The sequence below is a fragment of the Petromyzon marinus genome, chromosome 31, assembly GCF_048934315.1.
Source record: "Petromyzon marinus isolate PM22_M1 ecotype Great Lakes invasive population chromosome 31, UKy_Petmar_22M1.pri1.0, whole genome shotgun sequence".
NCBI lineage: Eukaryota > Metazoa > Chordata > Hyperoartia > Petromyzontiformes > Petromyzontidae > Petromyzon > Petromyzon marinus.
In genome coordinates, this window is record NC_133697.1 from 6805953 (window position 1) to 6817274 (window position 11322).

The 11322-nt window shown below is 55.5% G+C and overlaps 1 protein-coding gene across 1 annotated transcript; it reads right to left on the reverse strand.

Moving 5' to 3' along the window:
• Nucleotides 1–366: 366 nt before the first annotated feature.
• On the reverse strand, nt 367–3413 carry LOC116947728 (uncharacterized). The gene is made up of 2 exons (XM_032963778.2): nt 3002–3413; nt 367–2247 (listed from the first exon to the last, which is right to left on the reverse strand). Exons 1-2 carry the CDS (start codon nt 3053–3055, stop codon nt 940–942), a joined length of 1362 nt encoding a protein of 453 aa, XP_032819669.1. The 5' UTR covers nt 3056–3413; the 3' UTR covers nt 367–939.
• Between the last annotated feature and the right edge of the window lie 7909 nt (nt 3414–11322).

Here is an 11322-nt window from a genome sequence, read left to right on the forward strand (position 1 = left end):
GTCGCACGGACGCACACACGCGCTCAGACGAACCACGCACAGACAAGAATGCTTTTACAATCATTTGAACGCGTTATCAAAATTAATTCTGCAACCAGCTATCATCAATGGCTCTACAATTCACGTACAACGACAAAAAAAATTGAGGCAGTTCGTTTAGCTAAAAAAAAAAACCAATGAATTATTAGATAATTAGAAAAGTGTGGGGGATTGGGGAGGGGAGACTCATCAAGAGCGAATTAGGGAACAAATTGTTTCAACCCATCCAAGTGGGGCAATAGATTTGCACAAAAAAACATACAATCTTTGCACCACCACCACATTCACAGATCGTTATTACTAGAATGTTTTTTTTTTAAACGGCTATTGTTCTGCCACGTTACATGGTTCAGAGTTAAAAAAAAACTTATTGAAGCCATCTTACTAGAATCAATAGGCACATCACCACCACCACTATCACAAACCCGTTGTGGGCACGGCTTGGCTAGCCGGGTGACGCCAGGCCAAGCCCAAGGCACTGCTGCTGCTAGGTTAAGGCACGGCGACGCGAGCCGAGAGAGACTCGCCAACAACGCCATCGCGTTCCTACAAACAACGACGAAGACGCGCGGCGCTCGGGCGCGAACTCATCCCGCCCTTCCCCTCCTCCTCCTCCTCTTAAGCGCTGGTGCGTTTGGAAGCAGGTCACATCTGTGCGCTATCATCAACATCATCCAAACATAATAATCATAAGACAACACACATGCACCGATTTAACAGTATCTCCCCCAACACCATCATCATCACCATCGATAAGAGCGCAATCATCGTTGCTACCGTAATCATGAAAGGACTACTTGATGGTGCTGCTGTGTTCTGTTGCCTCTATAAATCGTATGTCTGCTGCTGCTGTTGTTGTTACTGAGATTGAGTACTGGGTGGGGGGGGGGGGGGCGACACTCAGTCCTCGGAGATGGACAGGCGGCTGAAGATGGGCAGCCTCTTCCCCGATCCATCGGGACCCGGGGACTCGCATCCGCTGGACCCCCCAGAACTGAGGTACCCCGCGTCGGGGTCGGAGAGCGAATCGAGGGGGGACTGCGAGCGGGCCACACCGGGCCCGCTGTTGCCGCTGCCCATCATCGCGGGCACGCCACGGTGGTTGGAGAAGACGAAAGGGTTTTTGGTGCCCGTGGGGAGGGGCGACAGCTGTTGCAGGATCGCCTCCTCGCTCACGGACGAGAACAGCAGGCCCGGCGGTGGCGTCAGAGACGCGGGGCTCTCCAGCAGGGTCGGCGGCGAGTCGGATCGCGCGCAACGACGGCCACCGCCCGCCGCCCCGCTGGGGAAACCGGCGAAGCTCACGCTGTGGCTGAGCCGAGGCCTCGGCGCCATGGAGTGAGAGCCGTGGGAGCCAGAGCCGCCCGCGGCTGCTGCTGCTGCTGCTGCGGCCAGGCGGTTCTCTTCGGCGTTGTGGATGAAGTGGCAACGCGGCCCGTAGGGGCAGAAGCCGATGGTGTGGAACGTGCGGCACAACTCCGTCTTGTACTTGGGGTGGCGCACGAGGCCACGCAGCTCATGCAGCCCGTGCGCGAACTGGCACTTGTCGCCGTACTTGCAGGTGCCGCTCTCCTGAAAGGGCCGGCAAAGCTCCGTCTTGTAGCGACTCGAGTTGCTGCTCTGGGTCGACGACGAGGCGGCTGCGGCGGCGGCGGCTGCTGCTGCGGCTGCGGCTGACGAGGTGCAGGAAGATGAAGAGGTCGAGGAGGAGGAGGAGGACGAGCACGAGGAGCTGCTCGCCACGAGCCCGTTGATGCTGCCGCAGCTGCTGTCGCTGCTGCCGCCGCCGCCGCCGCCCCCCATGGATTTGTGCAGAGAGCCGAAGCCGTGGAGACCCAGGCCGAAACCCAGACCGAGACCAAGGGCTGTGGCCCGATCGCCGGTCTCGCTGAAGGATCGGTCTCGGAACCTCAGGTCGCGGCAGCCGTGGGAGGCCGTGGAGAGGTCCCCTAGACCGGACAGACCCAGACACCCTAGACCACCCAGACCTCCTCCTCCTCCTCCGTTGCTGCTGCCGTTGCTGCTGCTGCTGCTGCCTCCCAGTGCGGACCTCGGGTTGCAGTAGGAGGAGGAGGATGGGGAGTTGTGGCCGAGCAGAGAGAGGTTGAGAGCCGAGGAGCCGCGGTAGGGAGACTGCAGACTCGGCGACGAGTCCAGGGAGTACTTGTCGGGCAGGTACTCGAAGTCGAAGTCCTTGTTGACGTCGTTCTGGAGAGTCAAGGGGGACAAAGCGGAGACGACGTTATAGACACGCGTGCTTGTATGTGACATGAACTTCTTTTGCATGATAATCGTGGAAATTCGGGCTAAGGACAAACAAACAAAAAACACACTACACGCCTCCAGACAAGACAATAGTGTGGAGCCCAATTGTCATCGTTTCTTTGTACGTTCAAATGTTTAATTAGCGAGCTTAAATAAAAGGCGTGTGCTACTTTGCCAAGGCGTTAATTGTCAAAAACTTGGGAGCAGCTTAACAAAAAAAAGTTGGCCATTGTCGTCGCCTTCACAGCTGTGGACACGCTACACACACACACGCTACACACACACACGCTACACTGGAGCTAGGCTTAAATCGTTCAAACAAAACCCCCTTCCGAATCCTCTCGCATCGTCTCTCCGACCCGAAGTTATTTTCGGCTTTTTGTCGCCGAATGTTGGACGAAGCCGCTGCCATCCACGCACATCGAGCAGCAGCAGCAGCAACAACACGTGGCGCAAGGGTACTAACGCCAAGCAGACCACTTCGGGGTGGTGTCGGTGGTTAGAGGCAGTAGGAGATGTGTTACAAATGGAGCTGGTAACAGCAGCAGCAGCAGCTACCGCGAGCAAACATCGCTCACTCAACAACCACAACCATGGCGCTAGCAACTCGGATCGCTCTCGGCGGATTCATGTCACGCCTACCCGCCCGCCTCGTACCCCTCCACTAACACGAACCACCACCACCAACTATACTTACTTTGAAGAACATATCGCCGATGTCACCAAACGGGTACACGAGAGCCGTGGACATGATGATGATGATGCTGCGGGTTGTTTGTTCCTTCTCGCCCGAGTCGAACTGGAGTACAAGAGATCTCTCCTAGCTTGTCCGTGCCTCCCCCCAACAAAAATCAAAAAAATCGCTCCAGTCACAGACGGAAAAGGGCGACGGGACAGACACGAGCCGGGAACAGCAGCAGTTAAAGTCGACGTGGTTAGCAGCAGAAGTAGCAGCGCCGAACTCGATGAATAATACGGGAGTTGTACGGGTAGCCGGATCGGGGTGAGAGGGCTTCACAGTGGGGGGGGGGGGGAGGGCGATTTTAAAGAGTCTCCGAGTCGCTCGCAACGCCACAAAGACACGAAGCGCTCCCCCGAACCCCGCTTTGCTGGTATCGGCTCCGTCTCCCCAGGTCTGCGCTACTTATATCGCTCGAGAGGGAGGAGCGCTGGAGCTCGCCAATGTGAACGCCAGTTAGCTCACATACAAGTCATGCGCGCCGCCCCCTGAGCCGCCAACCATCTCCCTCTCCTCCTCATCCCCCCCTCCCGCCGCAACACCACCAACACCTCCCACCCCTCTCCTCCCCCATCATCGTCATCATCATCAAACCACCACCACCACCTCCCCCCTAACCGACTACGGCCATAACGCGGAAAGGCGAACGCGGAAAGGCGAGCGAGCGAGCATGGGGTCGTGTTTGTTTGAAGACATTTTTTTTATTTATGGCTCAAGCCGTGTTGTTGACTCGACCCGTGGCTGTTGCGCGCACGCGGCTATTGCGAGCGACTGTTGTTTCCCAACAACTTTAATAGCGGGGTTGTGTTTCTGTTTGTTTGTTTGTTACTAATTTCAGACGAGATAGGGCTTCGCCTGTAAAGTGGCGTCGGGAAATGAAGTGTGCGCGTGTGTGTGGTTGTTGTTTTTTGTTGTTGTTGTTGTAGACACTTGGTTTCATTTGCGTCTTCAGCGGGGTGACTCGACGGCGTTGTACTCCAATGAGCAAACAATGCCCAGAGCGCGCTCTGTCATGACACGTGGTTCAACATAACCATATAAGGTGATTAGCGATTGTCTTCATTTACGGGGGATAAAAGCTACGTGTCGAGGCTCCTGTCTAAAGAAGGGGGTGGGGATCCTGCGACAACGGGGATGTTTGGCTTCGCTGCGAGAGAGAATCCAGGATGACTCCAACCGAGCCCGCCACAGCATACATACGAGGGGACTAACAATAGCCAGCAACACTCAAAAGCTACGCACAGATAGATTCAAGAATCCAATGCTGCTATTACCATCTCCTGGGCACATCTCGCCGGGGGGAGAGGGGGGGGGGTTCCGTATTATTCAACAGCATTCGGGTTTAATGAATACAAACACAAATGGGTGGAACTAAGGTGTCTTCATCATCATAGTCATCAGCATCATAGTCATCAGCAGCAGCGGCAGCGGCGGCGGCGGCTCGAACCAGAACCCGGCAAATTGTCCGACGAGTTGTTCTACGGGCATGGGAAACTTTCGTACATTTTGAAAAGCGTCCTCCGACAAACACACACACACAACACACACACAACACAACAGCCGAGCTTGCGCCGGAACAAAAGAAAGCGAACTTACGGCGCGACGCGCAGAGATACGTGGGGCCCTCCACCACCCTACGACCCCACGACGCTCCAAAAATGTGTTGGCGCGCACGTACCAGTTCGCGCAGCGGGGGAGGGGAACGCTGAGCAGAAGCAGCGAGGAGGGGGAGGTGGAAGGGAGTAGAATTGGGAGGGGGGTGGTGGTGGTGGGGGGAGCAGACGGAGGAGGTGGGGAGGGGGGGTGCAAGGCGACTGAGGTTCACGATGTCGTCATTTTCGATCAACAACAAAAAAAAGCCGTCGCTCAAATATTTTGCAACGACGCACGCGCGACGGGGGATGGGGGGGGGGTGACCCGAGCAAGCGTAGATACGCTCGCGTTCAACCGCGAATCCCCGATACGGCGGCGGCGGCGGATGGGGGGGTCGGAGTAAGGGGGGGGGGGGCGCAGAGCGTCGGTGCCGATAAACCGGTGCCCGGTGCGGTTTTGTTGGACGCAGTTGGCCGCCGCTGATGATGATGGTGGTGGTTTTGGGTTTTTTTGTTTGCTGCTGCTGCTAGCGGAGGGGTGCCATGTGCGTTCGCGCGTCGCCTCTCGTGTGCGCGCGCTAGATATGTCGTCCGGCGGCGGGGCGAGATGGGGAGGTTGTTGTTGTTGCTGCTGCTGCTGTTGCACGGGACCGTTTCTCGTAAAGCCCCAACGAGTGCGCCGACATCGACCTTGGGATGAAGGATGTTGTGGAGCGACGAATTGCAACGACGCCCGCGGCACGATGAGAACCACGTCGAGGCTGAAAACGACGCCCGAGCTCGTTCCGAGCTCGGGCGTTGTTGCGACGATGGGTCACCGTCGCAACAACCAACGTTCCCCCGTATAACCTTTAATAGACTGCCGCGGGCAAGTGCTGTTAGCCAGTAGCACCTACGAAGGCCGGCACGGCACACGAGGGGCGGGCGGGGGTGGTGGTTTGCCCAACCTTTGTCTCCCGAGCGGCGGTGTCTACTCACGGCGCCAAGTACTCATTTGAGTCGGAGTCGACATAGGGGAGGCCCCGATACCGGTTCAGATAATCGCCGCTGAGGCTCAGAACTTGGTTTATGATAATCGCCCGCTTGTGTTGCCGGCCCTGAGCGGGGGAATCCCAACTCGGGTGACGCAGGGCGCTAACGCCTGCACTACCGCACCCCCGCGTCCACCACCCGCCACTAGGAATGTGCCTCCCCACCCCCCCGTGTTTGCAGGTCGTGGAGGCTGCTTGCGAGGTGTGGCCAGTAGGTGGCAGCGCTGAGTGCCATTCGCGTCGTGAGCAGCGCGGAGTTTTTCTCTGAGGCATTTTTAAGCTTTCGTTGCACGCACGAATGCGAACTCTCGCGAGCTCTGGAATGAAATGGGACACCCGCGGCCACGTGGCAGGATTCTCCTGAGACTCGGCGATGCTTTTCTGAGTAAATAAAGGCCATCGGCAAACTGTAACTTACACACTAAAACTAAACTCTTGTTTTTATTATACTGTACCAGGTAAGGCTCACTGAGCTATAATATAGCTATTTTTTCAGAAGCGATTTGACCACAATGATAGCTCAGCAAATGATAGTTCAACGAAGTGGCCTAATGTGGAAATGTATAGCGGGCAAAAAGTAGAAACGAGTGATGTTGATTCTTAATGTGGAGGAAAAACCGGAGGAACCTGAGACAAATCCACGTGACCACGGGGAGAGAGACACCGCAAACTCCAAATATACAGCAGCAGGCGTCAGATTCGAGATCGAACCCACGCCCTCCTGTATACCAAGCGAAGTAGTTAACATATCCTAGCCACCACGATGCTCACGAACCACAATTCTTTATTTGCTGACGTTCCCTGTGCCCCAGACACGAATCCTGTGATGGGAATTCCACATTACCATGGCAGAGCCTAGTGTTTTTACCATGGGAAAACCACTTAGTGTTGACTTGCTACTAAGTGGTTCTCATATCAACACAAAGGGGGTGACGATGACGGTGCTGATTGTGTTATTGACCACGATTATTATAATTATGATAATCGTAGGCGTAATTATTATACGACGTGGAATCTTCATGCTGATGATGATGTTGATTACTTTTTCTATTTGTGTATGTTGAACTTCTTTCGTACCGTACATAGCCAACCACGACGATGATTTCATGCTAATGATGCTGATGTTAATCGTGCTGGTAATGACGCTGATGTTAATCGTGCTGGTAATAATGATGATAATCGTGCTGCTAAATCCATGATGATGATGGCAACAACGCTGATGAGTAATTTATCTTCAACCACCCCTCCTCCCTCCTCCCCGACCAGGACTCGAACCCATCGTTTTCCAACATCGAGTCCAGAATTCCGCCTTCGCGTACAGTAAAACCAGCGTGTGGCAACACGCTTTTTAGCGACCCGTGATCTGATTAGCCCTGCTACTGTACTGTATTTTTAAACGGGGATCTGAGGGTGGTGGTGGTGGTGGTGGAGGGGGGGTGGCCTGGCAGGGGATGGATCGGCTTGACAGAGCGGGGGGGTTGGAGGGCCATGGGATGAGAGGCGGGGCCGGGGGGAGTGGCAGTGATCTCTGAGGCGGCGTGGACGAGCCGAGAGGAATGATTTCGCGAGGAACTTCTGAGAGTTTCTCCTTCGCCCCTTCTGTTGTTCTGCACAACAGAGGGAGTACACGGGTCTCCAGGCAACACTTACTATGTATGAGCTAACTTTACACAGAGACATTGTAAACAGAGCATTAAACTTACGACACACACACATACAAAGGCAAAGATCACCCGTATCTCCTGAACAGGCTGTTGGGACGAGTTCTGTTTGCGAACACCTATTAAGGCCGGCACGGCACACGAATGGGAGTGGGTGCACAACACCACGCCCGACCGCCTTTGTCTCCCCAATTGGCGATGTGTTCCACACATTTTACAAGCTACTCATTTAAGACTGAGTCGACAGAGGGGAGGCCCAGGACAGGTTCAGATATAATCGTCAGGGATGTTGACAGTGAGCTTGAATGGAACCCGGGTCGTCAGGTTCTGAGTGCAACACGCTAACCGTTCAGCTACCGCTCCCATCACACATACAGACGTGCACACACAACATAAAGACAAAGTCCCCCATCCCCCCCCACCGTATAGCATCTAGACAGCTGGGGCAAGTGCTGTTAGCGAGCACCTATTACGCACATAAATACAAAGGCAAATATCCCCCGTGGAGTCAATATTAGGCCCTTGGGGCAATTGCGTTTAACGAGCACCTGTTAAGGCCTGCGTGGCGCACGAGGGGGATTGTGATGGCCGTAAACACGCCCGGCCGCCTTTGTCTCCCCGGTAGCCCACTAACATTTAAACACGCAAACACGCGCATACACGAAGAGGCGCAACACACGTGCACGCGCACGAACGGGTGCACATCGACACGTTCACAAAAATAAAGACAAATATCCCCCGCGTGACATAAAAAGGATGTTGGGGCAAGTGCCGTTACAGAGATGACTCGCAAAGGGTGGCAACGGCGCACGTGAGGATGGTGTGAGCCAACACCACGCCCGTACGCCTTTGTCTCCCCAAGCGGCGGTGATTACGCACCATACCAGGCCGAGTACACGCACGTACGAGACAAAGATCCCCCGTACAGCCTCAACAGACTGTTGGGGCAAGTTCCTTTTGCGAGAACCTATCGAGACCGGCACTGCACACGAGAGGATATCTGGCCAGCACAACGCCGCTGCCGTCTTTGTCTCCCGAGTGGCGATCTTTACGCACCGCACGAGGTACCAATTTAAGGCTGAGTCGAGCTAGGGGAGGCCCATCACCGGTTCAGATAATCGTCGCTCGTGTTGGCGGTGGCCGTGGGCAGGAATCGGGTCCGTGGCTCGGTGAGCTAAACCGCCGCGCCACCACTCACTCTCCACCTGTGGGAGCGACTAATACACACATACACACGTGTACAAATACGCGCGTGTGCTCTCGCATACCTCCACGCGTGACTAAACAAACACGGCGGTGGCCGTGTGACAGCGCGCGCCCTATCCACACGTGTTTTGATTCAAACGGAGACAAAAAGCGGCCCAACACGATTTTTACAGAAATCCGCGGCAGCTCTCAAACGACTCCCGCAGCAGAGGGTTTCGTAATGCGGTACGACAGCTGCAAGGGACCCGGGAGGGAGGGGAAGGAGCACCACGGCGGTGTGATCATCATCAACCACGTCTGGGTGTCGTAGCCTGTCTGTGCGTCTGTCTGTCTGCCTGCTTGTCCGAGCGTCTGTCAGTCTGCCCGTTTGACTATCTCTCCGTCCGTCCGTCTGTCTGCCTGTATGGCTACCTGCTGTTTGTCAATCCCGTCAGTCTGCCCGCCCGCCCGCCCGCCTGTGAGTTAGTATATATCTGAGGAGCGGTGGCGCAGCGGTCAGCGCACTGCGCTACGAACCCGGCGACCCAGGTTCGATTCACGCTCACGACCAATAACAGTGGCGAATATTCGAGCGGGTCTCGGGTCTCCAGTAGGTCGACTCGGCCTCGAATGGGTAATTGGTGCGATGTGTCGTAAACATCGCCACCAGGGAGACGAAGGCGAATCGGGCGTCGTTTTTGTCACCCACACACCTCGTTCACCGCTCGCAAACAGCCCTTGCCCCAACAGGCTGTCAAAGGCTCTCCGGGGGGTATCTGTCCGTAAGTCGGTCGGCTCGTCGGTGTCTCCCGCCCGTGCGTATGTAGCACGTCAGTCCGCATTCGCAGTACGTGACAACGTTGTCACCTTGACACGTCTGAGACAAGCAGGCGAGAGGCACACCCACACCAGACATGTTCCCCTCGCCGCCGCATTCGCCACAACGCCCACACAGCCCCCCATGTGCCCAACCCCCAATGTCGCCTACCCCCCGCCGTGTCACCTTCCCCCCCCACCCCAACGTATCCGACGGCGATGTTGGTGGTGGTTGGTGGTGGTGGCGGCGGCGGCGGCGGCGATGCGTGCCGGGTAAACAACAACCACGAGGGCTGAGGTGTGCCTCACGTGACCGCGTGGGAGTTCGTCACGTTCAGACCGCCGAGACTGGTGTCCCGTTCTGTTGTAAATCATCATCAACAACAACATCGTCGTCGTCGTCGTCATTATCGTCAGCATCGTTATCACATGCAGGGGAGGCATCGTCATCAGCAGCAGCATCGGTAACAGCAGCACAACAATGAGAATGAGCAGTGTCATCCGCACCAGTAACATCGCTATCATCAGCCATGGTCGCTCCGCAGCTCGATGGATATGCCTCCCCGTCCCGCAAGTCGTCGCCATCATCACATTTCGAGGTCACGGGAAATATCCGAAGCAATTGGTACAGCGGCAGCACCGCCCGTACCATCCCCAGATCGACTCAGCCTTAACTGCGGGGAGACATCAGCACTCGCCGATTGTATCGTGGTGACCTTTAATAGGTGCTCGCTAACAGCACTCATCCAGAATCTCTCCACCAGTGTTTCTTCACTAATTTTCAGAGAGAGAGAGAGAGGTATGGGAGGGTGGGGGCACTTTGGCCGATAAGACATCATCAGTGCGAGGTGGTGTTCTCCACATATTTGTCGCGAGGCCCGCACGTCAGGGCCAATAGCTAAAGGCCACCTCTTGCACCGCGGGCCTTGAAACGAAGAACCACATCCCCTTAGTTGCAGCCGGAACGCTCCCAAAACTCCTGCAACTGGGGAATCACTTTGGCACCGCACGTCCGCCTCGCTTCATTTTTGTCCTCGATGTGCAACAACCGCATTCCGATAAGCGAGCTCCGCTTATAAGGTACGCAGCGGGGTACAATAATGGAGCAAGCCTTGCGGATTGGCCGCGTGCCGTCGGAAGTGACTCATGCCGATCATCCCGGCTCGCCAAGCCAGCGTTTCGGAAAATATCGGGTGAGAAACGAGGCCTTGCGTCTATCAACAATAACAAAAATCATCACAATCACCACTCATTTACCCAGGAAAGCCACGCCGAGTGTGAAGACACCTTTTTTTTCAGGAGGGGCGATGTGCTGGGATGTTTTGACCAATACCAATGGCGTTCTGTGAGTAAGAGTTTTTGCAGGCATAGGAAGGAGTATAACCTGAGAAGGCGGAGAAAGCCCGTGCAAGAACGAGGGGCGAGTACGCACAGACGCCGTAGAGCAAGGCGGCCCGAGACGGGAATCGAACCCAGCTTTCTCCTGCTTGCTCCGAGGGTCACGTGTGTCCACCACTGTGCCATCCGGTCGTCTGTAGCTTTCTTAACTGCCTAGGCTTTCTGACACTTTTTTTAAAAACAAAAATAGAACTTGGAACTCGTCAGCTTTGAAGCACGATTAACTCAACGTGTACCATGTGGGGAGCGGTGGCACAATGGTTAGCGCAGTGCGCTTGGAACACCGGCGAACTAGGTTCGATTTCCGCTCACGACCAATAACAGTGGCGAATGTTCGAACTGGTCCCGGGCCTCCCCTAGGTCGACTCAGCCTCAAATTACGACCTTGCACGGCGTGTAAATATCGCCACTGGGTAGGGAGGGGGAGAGAAAGGCGGCCAGGCGTGTTGCTGGCCACCCACCCCCTCGTGCGCCATGCCGACCTTCATAGGTGCTACTCGCTAACAGCACTTGCCCCAAACGGTCTGGTAAGGCTATACGGGAAACCTTTGTATGTGTGTGTACTATGTGTATCGTTTGTTTATCAATTAACGTAA